General features: G+C 42.9%; 2 protein-coding genes across 2 annotated transcripts in view; one reads left to right on the top strand and one right to left on the bottom strand.

Moving 5' to 3' along the window:
* Nucleotides 1-13: 13 nt before the first annotated feature.
* Nucleotides 14-8,112, bottom strand: slc25a16 (solute carrier family 25 member 16). Its single transcript, XM_062400562.1, has 10 exons — nucleotides 7,836-8,112; nucleotides 7,119-7,244; nucleotides 6,141-6,233; nucleotides 5,918-6,051; nucleotides 5,677-5,740; nucleotides 4,542-4,663; nucleotides 4,371-4,437; nucleotides 4,107-4,269; nucleotides 3,874-3,942; nucleotides 14-2,986 (listed from the first exon to the last, which is right to left on the bottom strand). The coding sequence occupies exons 2-10, from the start codon at nucleotides 7,210-7,212 to the stop codon at nucleotides 2,830-2,832; spliced, it is 963 nt and encodes a 320-aa protein (XP_062256546.1). The 5' UTR covers nucleotides 7,213-7,244; nucleotides 7,836-8,112; the 3' UTR covers nucleotides 14-2,829.
* A 2,499-nt stretch (nucleotides 8,113-10,611) lies between these two features.
* The window catches only part of tet1 (tet methylcytosine dioxygenase 1), a 28,288-nt gene continuing 21,262 nt past the window's right edge, over nucleotides 10,612-17,637 (top strand). The window contains exons 1-2 of the mRNA XM_062401009.1: nucleotides 10,612-11,107; nucleotides 11,762-14,131. Of these exons, the coding sequence (XP_062256993.1) occupies nucleotides 11,945-14,131 (2,187 nt within the window). The 5' untranslated portion in view covers nucleotides 10,612-11,107; nucleotides 11,762-11,944. The remainder of the gene's footprint in view (nucleotides 11,108-11,761; nucleotides 14,132-17,637) is intronic.

Below are 17,637 nucleotides of genomic sequence, written 5' to 3'. Positions count from 1 at the left end.
ACAGACAACAGCATTTTCATTCGGGTTGCCTGTATTTCACAGATGATGCGGTGATGAAATTCATCAAAGAACATTTGTACGTACATTGTTTTGCTTTTTTTACACATCACATTTACCAGTCAAATCTGTGTGTGACATCAGACAACAACAGGTAGTATTTTCCAGCTGCAGTGAAATTAATGCAAATGCTTTATCGTCCGTTAGTGGTTTTAGAGTCCACCGACATTAACAGGGGTTTGAGACACAAAGTGTGAAATGCATCACTATGTTTTTCTCTCGGATATTATTTTCTAAAATCCAGGTGACTGCACCTTCTCGTTCAGTAAAAAAAAAGGACGGTAAGATCATTCTCATATACATAGACAAAATAAAGATGCAAGGCTTGAAGTCGTTTTTACACATGTCAAGTCACTGAAACAAAAACTGGCATTTTATCAAACAGAAAATGAAGCTGTACAGCGAAATGATGTACATTTCTACGTGTGATTGTATTGAACATCCCTCGTCTTATAAAACAATCTGTTTACAGTGAAGCATCAGGAACGGAGCTGGTCTGATACGGATGTGTAAAATGACAATTACAATGAAAGACCATGTATTTGAAACCAAACACAGAAATGGATGAACAGTGAGTGGAAGCTGGTGTTTACAGCACTCACACAAAAGTAATGATCTCCTAGGCTCAGACAGGTGGAGAGCATAGTCGTATGCTGCAGTCCTAATGCTACAGTTACATACGTCTGCAATGGACATTTTCATTTGAATGGTTTGAAAGGTCATTCGTGCCAGTTGCATCAAAATGTGAGTATGTTTTTTTTAACTGCTTGATTTCTTATTCTTCTCTTAAGTTTATCAGGATCAGATGTTGGTTGTTTTTTTAAAGCAGGTTGATGAGTTGCCTTTGGACTGAGGAGGGCCTGAAGCCTTTTTCACACCAAACCTCTCGCGGTATGTCTGTGTGAATTCAATTTGTATTTGTATGATCTAAGGTAGTGGTTTCTCCCACCTGGAGGTCTCGACCCCTTTCAATGGGTCACACAATGATAACTGAGTAGTCACAATATGGTTGAACAGCAACTAAACTGACCATTTGAGCTGCTGTGGCTCAGGGGAGAGAGTGGGTCGTCCACTAACCACGAGGTGGTCGGTTCAATCCACAGGTCCCCAGTCTGTATGCGGAACTCCAAATTGTCCCTGAAGGTTGTGCAGATAGTGTATGAATGGTGTGTTAATAACGACACAGGCCATACAGGTTGGAAACCACAGTTCTAAGGCATCTACACTATACAGCCATCTGAAGGCTGAAGCAGCAACTGAAGTATGAGGATAAACTCAACCTCAAACACTCCGGCATAGTAAGAGGTTAACGCAGAAGAAGGCAAGAGGCTCAAAAAATGAGGCTGCTTGTTCAGCAAAGTGATGTGAATACACAACACTCTCATTCAGTTAATGTTCAGCCTTCCTAAATGCAAACAGTGTTTTCGCTGCAAATGTTATGTTCAATATCTGACAACCTTCTTTGGTTAAGCAAAACCAAAAAAACTGAAAATGAATCTCAAAGAGCCTAAAGTGTATTTGATAAGAGAAGAGTGAAATATGTGTGAGTGTTCTATCAGCTCTGATGGTAAACAATTCAATCTATATTCAATACTGCCACCCGGTGGCAACAAGTCCCCAATGAATAAATACACAAAGAAAAAGCTATAGTCGTGAAGGGCAAATTTCTCCTGAGATCCCTCCAGACATGTCGGAGCTACATCCACGTCAAAACATCTGAAACACTCTCAAACAACTCATTCTGATCACAGCTACACACTAAATGTCGGAGAGCAGCAAAGTAAAACACTTACAGTTCGTGCCCAATGCAATGTTTGGCAAATAAAAGGGAAGTTGCCTCGAGAATAAAAACTGAAATCATGTGCAACACAGGACACTGCTTCTTTCACATCTTTAACCCTGAAGCTCGTGTTTTATATTCATCTTCTCCAAACGTTACAGCTATCTCAAATTCTAAAATATAGCAAACCACAAATACCCAAAACATTATGACACATCTGAATATAATTACTGTCACTATTATTATTTATGATTATAGCAACCTTTCAACAATAGCCAAGTCCGTAAAAATGAAGACACATTAAACAATAAAGACAACGTGTAGCTTTAGAACTGAAGTGTTTACTATTTCAATAAATACATAGCTAAACTTTGGGGTGAGGTGAAACCGATGGAAATGATGATGGTTAAATTAGAAAGAGAGATCTCTGTGTGTGTGTGTGTGTGTGTGTGTGTGTGTGTGTGTGTGTGTGTGTGTGTGTGTGTGTGTGTGTGTGTGTGTGTGTGTGTGTGTGTGTGTGTGTGTGTGTGTGTGTGTGTGTGTGTGTGTGTGTGTGTGTGTGTGTGTTGCTGATGTCTGAATGAGGAGGGGGCTGCTACACAATCAGAGGGATGCTTCTGTGTTGTCTGCAACATTGTTGAAGAGCAAATCACAGCCTCAAGCCGTCCAAACCAAAATCAAGCCACTTGTCGTGTGGTTGAGTTAATCAACTCTTAAGAGCCGGCAAGTCACAGGAAGTAAGAGGGCCTGGAACAGGACAGACACAGAATACCTTAATGTTTGATATCCGATTTCCTTCGTCGGCATTAAGTGACTTCCCTGGTGCCTTCAGTGAACTCAAGGAAAAAGGCAAAGCCCACTATGAAGAGTTTAAGCCGTAGCGGGCGAGTCTCGGATCACTCTGTGAAGAAGCATTGAGGCTGAGCTGCTTAATGTCTCGGTGCGGGCCCGGGCGCAGGGTCTGCAGAGCTGGACGGTTTTAAAAACAGCGGCTAGTTCAGGTGGAGGGTCTGCTTCATGAACTCATAGGTGGTGAAGGCCACAGCTTGGGAGGGGACACAGCGGATGTAGTTGAGAGAAAGGCCTCGGTACAATCCCTTCTTGACCCCGTACCCATTATACACGTACTTCAGGGTCTTGCTCAGTGATCTGTGTGATACAAGATATTTCACATGACAGAAAAAAAAAACCATTTGATTAAATAATAAAATGATGATCCTGAATATGAGCATAATACGTCTCCTTTAAAAGACAGGCATATTTGTTGTTTTAATGATCCAAGTAAATTTCTATTAACTGTGTTGAGATCAAGTATTAAATCTACAGGAGAGTTCTTATTGACATAATCGGTCTTGTTTGTTGTTGATGCTTGTCTGTGCTATGAGGAACTAAAACCTGTTTATGGACAGAAGCCATACTAACATGAAAAAAGTCCACTGGACATGGGACAGATTACCTTGTATGGTGTTGATGTAGTGACTGGACACATTCTTTAAAAGAATCTTGAATGTTTAGGCAAAGCAGGTAATGCAGGAAATGAGCGATGCCTGGACTGGTTTGATGTGAACTTACACAGGTATAAACAGTATGTTGCTGAAGTCTTACAGCTGGCCTCAACCTCTTCTCCTTAAAGGCTTTAGTATTTTATCTAATGTAAACAGCTCTCTTAGCGCTGGAATTCGCTTTTCCTTACTTCCAAGCAAAATATTCACAAAACTCTTCTTTCACAACCGAAAGTGGAATCGACTTTAAGTGGAAACTCGGACAAATACTTTTAGAGAGGAGCAGAGAGCAACCATGACTTATTAAGGAACCAGAGTGTGCAGACCAACTTGCCTGAGGCAACTATAAACAGGTTCATTTTTAAACAACTCCGCCATTTAGAGACACAGGCCAACTATCAAAGAACTCTAAAAGTCCAAAATTTGTCTAGTCTTTATTTTATGACATACACTGCACAAACTGATCGATGTAATCGAAAGCAGAGCATCATTGTATAACACAACATTAAGAGTAAGAACATAGGTTCTACTTACGTGCATTTCTCAGAGTCAGGAAGCACGGCTCCTAACTGCATTCTTCTCCTAGCAACATCCAACGGGTACCTGGGGAGAAGAAACACAATACGACACGTCCACTGCCAAATAAATCACACCAATCAATGACACGCAAGAGCTGTGAGCCACAAATTAAGCAGCCACATTGTCAGCTCATAAGTCCTGTAGTCCCGGAGCTCGTTGTTTGCCAAGTTAGCGGTGTGCACACTCACGATATTGTCTGAGCGATGGCACCAGCAACGCCTCCGCAGAGCAGGTTGACGTGGGTCTTCAGGACGAGGACGTCGGGGTTGTCCGAGGAGGGGCGTCCCAGCCGTTCTGGGAAATGCTTCAAGCCGAGGGTCTTCAGGGTGCCGTAGGTGAAGAACGAGAACCCTGGCGGAGAGAAGGCAAAGAGTAAAACTACATGAAGCGGCATGAGGTCAATATAAAACAGACACTACCATCAGTCTATGCAAAACAATCTCAATGGTCACCTGCATAAGGGGCCATTCCAATAAGTGTTGGAGTAAGTCCCCTGTAGAAACCCAACACGCCCCCCTCCTGTATGGAGGAAAGGAAAAAGAAAGGGCATTGCAATTAAAATCTGAATATTTGATTTTTTGTCTCTTTTTTTTTTTAAAGCCATCAATGTCTGCAAAGATCACCTTAAGGTAGATGGTGTGGAAGGCGTTGGCAATGCCGGTGTAGCGATGCTCTCCTGTCACCTGGAAGGCCAGTCGGGCTCGGATCACATCCAGGGGGTAGGTGAATATCACCGCGGTCATCCCTGAAAACACGGCAGAAGGATAATAATAATAAAGTTATTGCTGTGGTTATGCTTCATTGTGATTCAACAAACATATCTTAATTCAAGGTTTAATAACCTCATAAGGTGTGACTTTTAAGCTGATATCAGACTTGAACTCCCAATTTTACAGAGTTTCCCTTTTAAATTAGAAGAACACACAACACTTCAAGTTGATTTGTCTGTGTTTTCTCCATTTATATGGGTCATTCCATGTCAATCATCAAACCTTTGGGATGCACAGTATTAAATATGAAATTTGGCGTGCTGATTTGTTCACATGGGAAACATCAAACAGAAATTGGAAGTGTCGCTTCTATCACCCAATTACGGGGGAGATAGGGGCTAATGAAGTTTGATCGTCTTGGGGGGACTTTGACCTTATCTTAGAGAAATGGTTCCCATATCGTTGTTAAGTTCTTTTCCAGCTCCTATTTGTCTAAACAGTATGCTATCATTAATTCCAAAAACAACCCTATTATGAGTGATTATAACAGTTAGAGGGGAATTGCAAAAAAAAAACTATATATAAAAGCTGCTTAAAGTTTTACCAAGGTTAGTTTATAATGTCACAAAGACCTGCAGAAAGTTTGGTGTTTGGTCTTTGAGTCGTTGCTGAGATATCATCACCTATTAGAAATGATTCTTAACAATGTAACTGAACAGCAGTTACTGATCAGTGGGAGGTCACACACATTCAAAATATACCAATGCACAACACTGTTGCCACTAGATAGTGTGTTTGAATAAATACAAGATCTAAGGAATCTGAATTTAAAAAAAAAGGTAAATATTAATTCATTTCATTGCAAAACTACACTTAAACATCACTGTGTGACTGTTGAGAAATGAGAACATTTGCACTCGGTTCACAAATGTAAACAGTGTGTGCTCAGCCAATAATCCAATGGGTGGAAGAGTTGCCGGTGCAGTACATGACATCCAGCCGTAATGGAGTGAAAAAGGGAATCTTATCACTCTGGAAGATGAATTACCTGCCATAGAGCCGGCCATGAGGCGGTGGATGTGTCCAGAGATTCCCATCTGTTTACGTAGCAGCTGTAAATCAACAGGGAGGAGACAAGGGTCAAGAAGTTCACAAATCAAAATTAACAAAATCCAATGCATTTCACTTCAGATGTAGCAGAATGTTTCTATAAGCAAAAACACACCCAGTGACGACTTTAAAGCAAATCACGTTTCTATAAACAACCACTGTCACTTTTGACACTGTACCTTTTTGTATTTGTCAAAGGCCATGAACTGGATGGCTCCATACGGAAATATCCTGACCATCATTGCCCCGTTACCCTTGTACAAGCCAAGGAAGCCTTCTTTCTTTGGCACAGCCTTGATAGTGGAAAACACTCCTGCAAAGACACAACCACACGTTCCGCTCATGTGGCACAGACGTGTGAAAACTCATTGGCTTTTCAATGTTTGCCTGCTGATCTTTTACCTAGATGTTTGTAGTGGGGGTTGTGGGCTTGGAGAAGAATTTTGACCCTGTCCAGAGGAGCGATGGTGCTTTTGGCACAGCATCCTGCCACACCTGAACAAAAACAAAAACAGGAACACATGTATTATTAAATGTGTGGTGACACTGACTTAAGTCGACATGAACTCTGGAGAATGTCCCCACAGTCGGTTGCAAACATATTTTGAAGTTTGCCTTTCACATATAGGGAACACAGCAGGTTATTACCCCGTTTGGATATATTTACAACAGGAAACTGTCTGGAGCGTTTAGGTGAGGTGTGGCGCCCAGGTCGAGCAGACAGGAGGCAGGACATGACGTTTAAATTCCTCTGTGGAAATCAGGTGTTTTTGTTTCGAGCATTTCACCACTGCCTTCAGCCCCAAACACCAAAAGCTTGCGAATCTCGTAGTCTTTCTTCCACATGTATAGCACCTCTTTTTCATCTAGAGATAATGGTTTTTAATAATATATATATATATATACATTTATATTTTTCAGTCCGTCCGAGTTAGGCAGGCGTGTCGTCATCATTTGCTCGCAGTGAATCTCCAGACATAGTCAAGCTGTATTCTGACTAGGAGAATATCCAGTGATTTTAATAAGGGGGCTGGCCGCAGGAAATACTCTGGAAATGTCTTCAGCAACTGACTCGAACCTTTGTGTTCTCACATACAGCCCCTGCAGATCCTTTCAGGAGAATATCCACAGATCAGTGCATGTCTGAAAGCAGCCAAAAACATGGAGCATCTAGCCTCCTGGCCTTTTTATAAACAAAGCTTCTATCAAGGCGGACATCAGATTCTAGGTCACATGGTAAAGCAGCGGACAGAGAAGCAAAGGAGAAAGTGTCTCCACAATAAAATGATTCAGTCCTGCAGACAGAGTGTCAAATTCCAATGTTGTGTAAATCCCTGCAGGCCTGACAGTGATAGTACAGACTGATGAGTCAGATCATACCTCCAGCTACGAAGGAGCGAAGCCAGTAGTAGTCCCTCTTGGCGGGTGTGCTGCTAATGGCAGCAGGTGTGGAGACCGCGGCCTCTGATGTCATCCTTTCTGCTCAGGAATCTGCCACATCCATGACTGCACCGTGTGGGGGAAAAGACAGTTAATGCACATTTGAACAGGTAGCCTATGTATTAATACAAGTACCAGATCCTTGAATAAAAGTACTAATAGCACACTGTCATTATAAGTCATGTATAAGTAAGTATTAACATATTACATGTACTTGATCACATATAGATTCATTATTACTAATATATTAATGTGTAAGCCGCATTGTACATGTTCCAACTCATATCGACACTATTTTATATGGTGCTGCAACTAATTACAGCTTTCATTGTGGTTTAATCTAATAAATCTGTAAAGCACTTGACCAACCAAGTGGTTTTTAAATGAGCTATAGAAATAATCACTTCACCTCTAACTTCTTATACTGTTGTATCGCCCACACCAGTATATATTGAATACGCTATCGATATGTGTTATGTGTATAAACCTAACTAGTAAAGTAAGAGCTGTGCAGTGTTTCCCTTTGCAGTGAAATGGAGTAGAGGTATAAAGGGAATGAAGATACTAGAGTCAAAGTACAAGTACCTCAGATCAGTAAGTAGATCTAGCTCAGAGACAGCAGTTACCCCAGGCTGTGTGTTGACAGCAGATACTCACGGTACAATGTGAGCGGTGTGTGGATGAAGAGGAGGTGAAAGCTGTTTCTCCTTCGCACCTCAGCTGCAGCTCCTCTGGCTTCCTTCCTGCTTGTCTGTTCCAACGTGGCCTCATGGACTCCGGACCAGACCCTGTCCCTCCCTGTTTCCCCTGAAGGAACAGACCGACAGAGAGAGGAGTTTGGACTCAGTATGAATGTTAAGAGGCTGTGAGATTCATGCTCTTAAATAAGTGTCCTTCGCTTCCGAGTCGACTGACGGCTGCTAACAGTCGCGTGTTACTGACGTAGGACGACGTCATCAATGTGGGTGTGTGCGCATGTCTTTTTACAGTTATCGGCCAATTTTGCGTCAATACCGTCATTGTGAGGACATTTTGTGCGTTTGAGGGTTAAGACTTGGTTTTAGGGTTAGAATTAGATTGAGGTTTAAGGTTAGGCATTTAGTTGTGATGGTTAGTGATTTTACCAGTCTAAGGGGCTGGTAAATGCTTTGTGCCAATGAGTCCTCACAACTATAGAATGTGCGTGTGTATTTGTGTGTGAGAATAAATTACACAAATATATAATATATGCGTATATTAAGGCAAGTACATATGTAGATATCATCTGTCATATACTTCAATATATAACTTGATCTTTATTATTCTGCATTTTGTTATATATGAGCTGTATTATTCTGTATTTTGATCTGTATATGATCTGTATTATTCTGTATATGATCTGTATCATTCTGTATTTTCTTCTGTATGATGATCTGTATTATTCTGTATTTATTTTCTTCTGTATGATGATATGTATTATTCTGCATTTTCTTCTGTATGATGATCTGCATTATTCTGTATTTTGTTCTGTATATGATCTGTATTATTCTGTATTGCTATCTGGAATTTATCTCAATTGATTTAATGTAGAATGCCTATATCTTGTCTATTCTTTTTCTATTCTTTCACGTTTGCCACTGATTCTAACGATGATCATACATTGTCTTAATTATGACCTTTGTATTGTAATTGTTTTTACTACGGTACATAATCAACTTTCATATACACTTGACACCCTTTTTACAAATTATGAAATCGCTGTTTGAACTTTATCAAGTGTCACAATGCTGTCAATAAAAATAACTATGTACATTGTTAATATATAAGGATACCATTTTGAGACTATAATGTTCAATTAAAGCTGAATGATCTTTGATTACCAGTTCTTTCTGAGTGTTTTCTCACAGGGCTGAGCGAAAACGACATAAATGATCTAGTTAAACAGCCTCCACTTTAAGAAACACAGTCTAGCTGGCGCCCGTGTTGTGTTGAGTCAGGTGTATACCAGTCATTACGGTAACAGCGTGTAAGAATAGATTTCACACTAAAAGCAACATCCACTCAATTGTTGGACATTCTAATGTAGAATTTCAAATTTAAATCACTATAGCATGTCATATTTGACCTTTTGTTTCCAGTTCAATTGCACTTTAGATTAGTGATTATGATTTACTTATCTGTATCTACTTATGGAAGACATTTTTTTTTACCCCGCATAAAAGTTTGAATATTAGAAAAGCATTTGTGTAATTATTTCAATGCAAATACAAGTACTGAGTGGAGCAGTGTAAGTCACTTGAACAACTAAAGAAAGGAATGGGATTTACTCCACATTAAAGTTAGAAGATCGGACAGAATTTTGCTCAAAAAAGGGACTTTGACATTGAATTTCTCCAAAACTACTCAGTAATCTTTGTAGCAATGGTGCAAGTATTCCAGTGTCTTGAACTATAAGTGGGGGATATAAACTGTATTATTCATAATCTCGAACCGTCTTGAACTAGTATCAGACTTTAAATCACCAAGTTAAGGTTGTGGAATTCAAACTCGCAATTTTTCTAAATTAATGCGGTAAAAACGCTCATGTTTAGTCGTTGTTGTATATGTGGAAAACGGGTGACACACTTTCACACTTAAATACATGAAGCTCATGTGAATATAATACAATTTCATACCTAGCACTTTGTCTATATCAAAGGTCTTCAACAGGTGGTCAACAGGTTTTTTTTTTTCCGAACCAATTTTATTTCCACAAATTTAAATGCCTTTTAATACACATTAGCATGAATCCAACATATTGTAGCGAATGGATAAATGGAGGCAGAAGACTATCTTTTAGTTAGCAATGCACATATTCAGCGGCGCATGGTAGCTCTCTGAAGCTGGGCAACGGATCACTCCCAGCATGAGACTAGCCAAGACCTTTCACTCCAAGCCTCCTGTAGGCAAAGAGGAGGACCTCTTAAAATTGTGTATAAAAACACAATTTTATACGATATATAAAGTAGGGTTCCCTGCTCCATATCTCCATCAGTTTGGGGGTCCTTGGCCTGAAAAATGTGGAAGACCCCAGGTCTATATCAAATATTATTTTATTTTGAAAGCCGGAAGCGGTCGTTTTCTTATGCCATGGCTGAAATATATTTAAAGTTCATTGAACTTGTCTTGTTTGTGTTCGGGGGACGCACATATTGCTGTTTCCTTCTTTTCAGAGGAGTTTCCTCATTTAGCGAAACGTGTTTTCAGAGAGTGAGAAAAATAAATGGCGGCTAAAGCAGTGCTGTCAACCCGTACCGTAGAACTTAGCACAAGGGCGCAGTCGAGATCTAGGGGGCGGCTCGTTGTGGACCACGCAGGGACGACGGCTCTTCTAACCGCAGTCCGGGTTTTCCAGCGCACCCTCCTCCCTCCCTCCCTCACTCCCTCCCTCCCTCCGCAGCCGAGGACGGGGTTCGTGTCCAGCGGAGACCGAGGGCTTGCGTCTCGTGGAGGGAGAGAGAGTGAGCGGGGGGGGCTGGCCCTTGGGTGGATTTGACACAAGAGGGATTTGCGTGGTGAACGGGTGTCGCGCAACGCTATTAACAAAACGAGCGGCTGGGTGCGTGTGGCTCTTCTGTGTCATGTCCGTGCGTCAGCGTCGAGAGAGCAGCGAGCTCGGTCTATATTTGCCGAGGAGGGAAGCGGATCCACGGTGTCGCTGGTGTCCGGCCGGAGCGGAGTATTATTAGCAGCTCGCACCGTGTGTCTCTCGCTGGTATGTCAAGCATTTGTGCCGTCAACGCGTGTGTGTGTGGGGAGAAAACCTCCCGGGCAACAACACAACACGCACCAAAGTCAGGTTCCCGCTGGTTTGTATCCACGCGGCGCTTTGAACGATAGCGGTCAAGTGCAACAACAACAACAACAGCAAGAAAATAGCAGCAAGCAGCGGCAGCGGCGGTTTTTACACGGTAATAACCTTCTTCTTCTTCCGCCAGTCAGAGGCACGAGACCAGGATCCGACCTCCGGACAGAGCCCGCTCCTCAACGCGTCTGCCCTTTAAACCGCTGCAGCCACACGGGAGGCTGCGGGCTTTTTATGCGCTTATTAGCATTTAATAGATATATTTACTGTTATTAATTTCTCTACAGACACATTAGATTGTGTTTTCGACGTTAAACCTGCAGCCCTTGCTTGGCCCGATGATATTTCAGGCGGGGCGAAAGTGTCATTCACCAGCAAAGTCAAGAGACATTGTGTATATTCAGCGTTTTAGGTTCTACTACAATGTTGTCAAACCTCAAATTGTACTTAATGTTTTTGAGTAACATTATTAACATTAACATTTTGGGGTTGATTTATGTGTTAATTTTGAGTAAACTACACTTATTATGGGTATTACTCCAAAAGTCTAAAATATATTTAAAGGGGCTCTTTGTGTTTGAAAATGTTGTCATTCATTCTGAGTAATGTAGTTTTTGTTATTATTACTCTAAATCTACATTTTTAAGAAACGATGGCTATTTGTAGCTATTGTGTGTTATTATTTCTCTGTTAATACATTTAAAGGTGCTGCGGCTATTTCTATTTTTGATTTTTGTCTTTTTCCCCCCTTCCTTTATAGGTCATGCACTGTCATTACACACCAACAGAACCATCCTGTTCTTCAGTTCAGGAATAAAACACACAATAAAGGGAGCTTTTAAAAAAAAAAAAAGGAAAACAAACTTGTGTGCTGACCAAAAGATTAATATTCAGTTGGCTCCCATGCTGGCTTCCAGGAATCCTCTCCTCCACACCCTCAGCCATGCCGGCCACCACCAAATCCGCCAGGAGGCAGACACCTGCTCAGAGAAAAAATGCCCAGAAAGTGATCAGCACAAAGAGGAGAACCTGTAACTCAAATAAACCCCAGGGAGCAGCGGCAGAGAGACCCAAGAAAACACCTGCAGAACCCAAAAGGTCAACACCCAGAGCACAGGCACAGTCAGGCCAAAGCACCCGTGGAAGAGGAGTCAGTGGGCCTGCTGGCCGTGGCCCTGGGGGGTGCCCTGGCAGAGTTAACTATGCCCTGAATAAAACAGGATCTGCAAGGCTTAGACAGCAGAACAATCTGCCCGACCCGTGTGCTGAGTTACAGCACCCCCCAGGGCGAAGGGCATCCCTGCGGGGCGCACGGCCGTCCGTCCCTCCCTGCCAGCCTCCTAAACCTCGTGGAAAAGGGAGGAAGAGCAGGGGGGGTGCTGGGAGAGGAGCAGCGTCCCAGCTGAGGAGCACAAGAAGCCGGCCTTCAAGCACCAGCATCAACGATTCAACTCCAGACGAGGATGAGGAGGAAAATTTGAAACCGGACACCTTTGATGACGATGAAATCCTTCCAGTTTCTCTAAAGACAAATTTTGAAGGTCCTGCGAGTATCAAAGATCAGGGTCCAGGGGTCAACAATGCAAAAGAGGGCAGCCCTCTTAAAGCCGACTCGCCACCGTGTCCCGACACACTGGAGGATTGTGTGCAGGGCAGCTGTGACAGTACTAAAACCCAGCAAGACAAAAAGACTGCAGATGAGGGTGACCTGCTGTGCATGACTGGAGAACCTGTGTGTGATGATGTTGACGGACAGCTGAAACTCTGCGATGACAGAAGTAAAGACAGCACCTCCAAGCCCTCGGTGCTAACCAGTACTGGCTCTCCAGGGGGTCAGGGGGGAAGCGACGGAAACGACACTTCACTCGTCGTTGGACACAAGATTGATAATCTTGGCAGCGATGGTGAGCAAGACGACGCGTTTACCATCCAAGAGGAAGGTAACACGTTGGACTTGAAAGAGAACAGGGCAGGTGAAAGAATGATAGCTGTCACAGAGAGAAAATACGAGGGAGGAGAGAGTTTCCAGGCAGATGAAGCCTACAAGAGACTTGATGAGACTGTGGAAGAGATGGAGGAGGTCAATGAGAGGCTGGGGAACGGTGAGGGAGAAGAGAGCGGGATTAAAGAAAAGGAGAATGATGTGTCTGTCAAAGCTACTGACCTCCACTCCGGCACTCCAGCCTCTCAACCTGTAGATCCTCCTTGTTCTAACAAAGGCCAGACAGCGCTGTCAGAATCACCTGCAAGTGTGCTACGAGTCTCCAACACAGCTACCTCAAATCCATCCAAAGCCCCCTCCTCCACGTCAGACTCCCTTGATTTAGAAGCTCTGAACAAGGGAAAGATAGACATGCAACCTACCACTTGTGGTGCTAAACCTTACATCCCAGAGTCCTCGGCGGTCGCTGAAACCGCCATGATGTCGCAGACTGTTGTTGTGAAGAGAAGCATGCCGGTTATTATCCATAGTGACTCCCTTAAACCAAGAAGCTTGAGGGACTTGAGTCAGGGGGAACCACATCGACTGCAGAGCCTAGACATCCCTCTTCCTCAGGGAGAAAGACGAGTGTGCACACCAGCGGAGACGGAGACCAAAGATGGTGAATCCAATCCGGAGCCATTGGATTTCAGCAGCCAGAGAGGGACATCAATGTCCGTGGTTCCTCAGTCGAGACCGGGTGACCTCACGGCTGAGTGTGAATCAAACCATAGCAAGGGCGGCGTTGTGGCCGCAGCAATGGAGCCGGACCTGGTGCCAAAGATCTCAACTCCCCCTCTGGACAGTAGCTCCACCTTGTCCTGCAGCTCGGAAAGCACTCGTTCCTCTTTTTCATTTGACACCGAATCGGACGCAGGGTACGGAGAGCCCAGCCCCTCGGTTCTACGCAGAACGTGGGGGCCAGATGGGGCCTGCCTGCCCTCCTGGACTGCTCCTAAACAACACCGGAAAGAGCGGCAGAAGCGCAGCAGGTGTGGGATGTGCGAGCCGTGCCTGAGGAAGATCAACTGTGGCCAGTGCAGCTGCTGCCTCAACCGCAGGACCGGCCACCAGATCTGCAAGCTGAGGAAGTGTGTGGAACTGAGGAAGAGGAAGCCTTCATCTCCGCTCACGCTCTCTGCTGCACAGGTGAGGCATACATTAATCTGTACCGGTGACTTTGAATTTCACTTAACAGGGAGAGTCAGAACCTTGGTTGTTTCCCACAAAGGGGTACATTTAGTCAACAGTCTGAGCATGACTACACTGGAGCTCCCTTGTGCGTGTGCAAACAGCTGATCTGAAGCAAGTGAAAAGAAGAGCAATTGTTAGTGTCTGACATCATTGCTTTTGAAGTCTTCCCAGTTGTTTGGTGTTAGCAGCTATAATCGAGTGAGTCAGAGGCGAAACAGAGGTTTTCACTTTCACGACGTGACTCCTCTCTACTGGTTTGAACAGAGGCTGCACACACTACTTGATGGTGCCTTCCTGTTATATGTTGATAAATGTTGTACGAGTGGAGTCATGAAAGGGGAAGTACTTAAGTCTTTGTGTGTGTGTGGAGAAAAGAGATCAGGTATGAATGCATGCGCGACTCGTGCTCCATGTGAGACTGGAAGGCGCTGTCACATGACCGGCAGCAGGTCAGCATGTGTTGAGAGTAAGAGTCTGTTTGTGTTAGTGTGGATGGGCTTGGCCATGTAAGCAAATTTGAGCCTGATGTTTTTGCTCAGTCGCAATGAATGTCTTTGTGAACGCATATTTTACGAGACAACCCAGGAAGAAAATTAACATCCATGACCCTGGTTTATTTTTCTCGGAGTCAATTTTAAATCTGCTCCACTTTTTTCTGACAATGAGGCAGTGTCAGTGGGACCGCGTAAAAGGGGACTTTTGTAGTAATGAACCCAAAGAGAATTATCACGTGAATTTGCAGCTTCCCTTGGCTTTAGCTGTTCGAATTATACCTTATTGGTTTACTCTTACTTCTCCCAAACACCAGGTTTCAGAGAATAAGATCCATAAACCCAACATAAGCAGAAGTGGCATCTAGCTGGTGGAGCATTTAGTAGCTAAAAAACTGATATCCAGTTAGGTAAGAATGCTGCTCCCTCTAGGTAGCATGTGTAAGAAGGCAACTGTCTGCTTTTTAAATATTTTTAAATGACAGACTATTGTTTGGAAATGTTTTTTTGGGACTCTTGGGTTGTCAGCTTGGAGTTCTGTCTGGTTTTTGTATGTTTGTTGGTCTGTATCTTTGTCTGCAGGATTACTCAAAACACACCAAATGTATTTCCGTTTAAATTGGACATGGATCCGGAGAAAGGGGTGCATCCATCCAGTATTCTTTCCTTCCCTAAAGAGGTTATGTTTTTCACCCCTTGTATTTGGGTTTGCTTACTTGTAAGCAAGATTACACTAAAACAACTGGACATATTATCACAAATTGTATGGATCAGAGAAGAATCCATACAATTTTGGTTTGGATCTGGATCAGGGGGAGGATCCAGACATTTTTATCATGGCTTTCATTAACATTATTTTTGTTTGTTTTTTTTGGGGGGGGGGGGTATTTCCGCTGATTTCCCAGGGAATAATTAACCGATCTAGATGAAAAATTATATTATATACATATTTAGGGAACTGATTTAAAGTGTATGCAATTTGGTGCAGCTTGAGGGAATTTTCGGGTTAGATTTCATTATGCTTGGGTCTATAGGAAGCAGTTTTTAAATATTTGAGTTGCTTAAAGCATGTGCAGTTTCTGGTTCTTTATCAATTACATACTTGTGTAAAGTCAGCACAAAGCAGGCCAAGAGAGATTTTGGAAATAATTTTGGTCAGTGGGAATAAGTGTTTCTCAGGCAGCTGCATGGCAACTCGAGCTACATAACCATGTACATGTGTTCACTGGTGTCCATGTGGCTGGGGGAGGTATGTGTGAGTGAGGGTCCATGTGGCTCTACAGCCTTGCGTGTGCAATTGTGTATGCATCCACTGGCAGAGCGCTCCGAGTGGTAGCAGTGGCAGTAGCAGATTAGGGTTGATTGACCTTTGTGCACTATTTCTGAGCACACAAGGGGGCAAGGAGGGAGAGATCAGGACGGTCAGTGTGTGTGTGTGTGTGTGTGTGTGTGGCTCAGACTCAGAAACTTTTACACTGCACAGCATGTGGTTGTGACTTTAGACAGTGTGTTTGTAGGCTGCTGTTAGAAAGACAGACAGGGTAAAACAACTAAACGTCTGATCAACTATCGTTCACACAACAGAGCCTGCTGTCACTTCCTCATTTGTCTTAACTGACATCACGTTGGTCTACACAAATATGTAGCAATAACATATTTGTGGTCTGAGAACAGGTTTTTGGGTTGGATTCTGTCTGTCTAAGTGCAGGGTTAAAGCAGGTGCTGTCAAGACAGATGGTACGATGCTGTCTGGCAAATCCTCAACTTCATCCTTTGCTTAATTCTCTGATGCAGAACAGGTAGATCGAGGTTGCCTTTTGTCTTGTGTTTAAATATATAAATTAAGACAGCATGCTGTCAGTGTATGTGGGTTACCCTTTTGTGTACTTGTAGTGTGAGTAATACGCTGACTTGCAGGCCAGTCTTGCTGATCTAGCTCACACACCCTTCAACGAACGTTTATAGCTCTAGGAGGACTTTTTTTCTTCAAAAAGGTGCAAAGGCCAATGAAGCGTTTACGTAGTGGCACATGAGTTGTGTTTCTGGTTTTACAGCAGTGAGTGAATGAGCAGTCACACCAAGATTGGTTTGGTCATTAACACATACATTTCAGATTCAGCCGTGCGTGAGTATGGGCAAAGCCGAATTCCAAAACCACTCAGAACTGTTTAGATTGTGTCTGTGTGTAAGAAAGTGAGTGTCAAACACACTGCGATTGGAGCTTTCCCCTGAAAAATGTCTGGTTTCACTCATACTTAAGGCCCCCCTCATAAACTTGCATTGTATAGGGGCCAGGACGACAAGGCTGAGATGTAGCCCTGAACACACACAAACACCATGTGTTGTAGTGGACGTGATACACAAGTATACGCCGTATACCTACGAAGAAGGTTTTGGGATTTCTGTATATCCACTTAAATACTGGGCAAGGGAAGACATCGTTTTACTTCCATTAATAAAATTCTCCCTGTGTACTTCTATGATGCGAATCATGGACCTTGGTGTACCACAATACTACAATGAATTAGCCAGCTGGAAATACACACACGGCCAGAACACACTAATGCACAAACGCTAACAGTTCACAGAGTGCAAAAGCTCCTGTATTTGTCAATTGAATTTGACCTGACATGTTTAGAGCTCAAGGCTGAATAACTGACTCCATTTTTTATGGACTCACTATGGTTATGTTAGGATACATAGACAATCTAATTAACATGTCCTTTTAATACGGTAAAAACAAACATATCAAACAACACACAACCATTATTAGTGTTTGAACACTGAGGATGTGACACTTTGTTGCCCCTCAGTCAGCCGACAGTTCATTTGACTTCTATAACCAGTCAAGGGTTAGCGTTATATATATGAATTTGAAAAAATGCAAAAGGTTTAGCACTCATAGAGAGCATTGTTAACTATTATCTGTGCATGCTGCTGTCTCCTTATCACTGTATTTATCTAGAACTA

Source organism: Platichthys flesus, chromosome 12 (genome assembly GCF_949316205.1).
Source record: "Platichthys flesus chromosome 12, fPlaFle2.1, whole genome shotgun sequence".
Classification (NCBI taxonomy): domain Eukaryota; kingdom Metazoa; phylum Chordata; class Actinopteri; order Pleuronectiformes; family Pleuronectidae; genus Platichthys; species Platichthys flesus.
The sequence above is the reverse complement of the archived record's forward strand: the minus strand, read 5'-3'. Positions and strand labels throughout refer to the sequence as shown.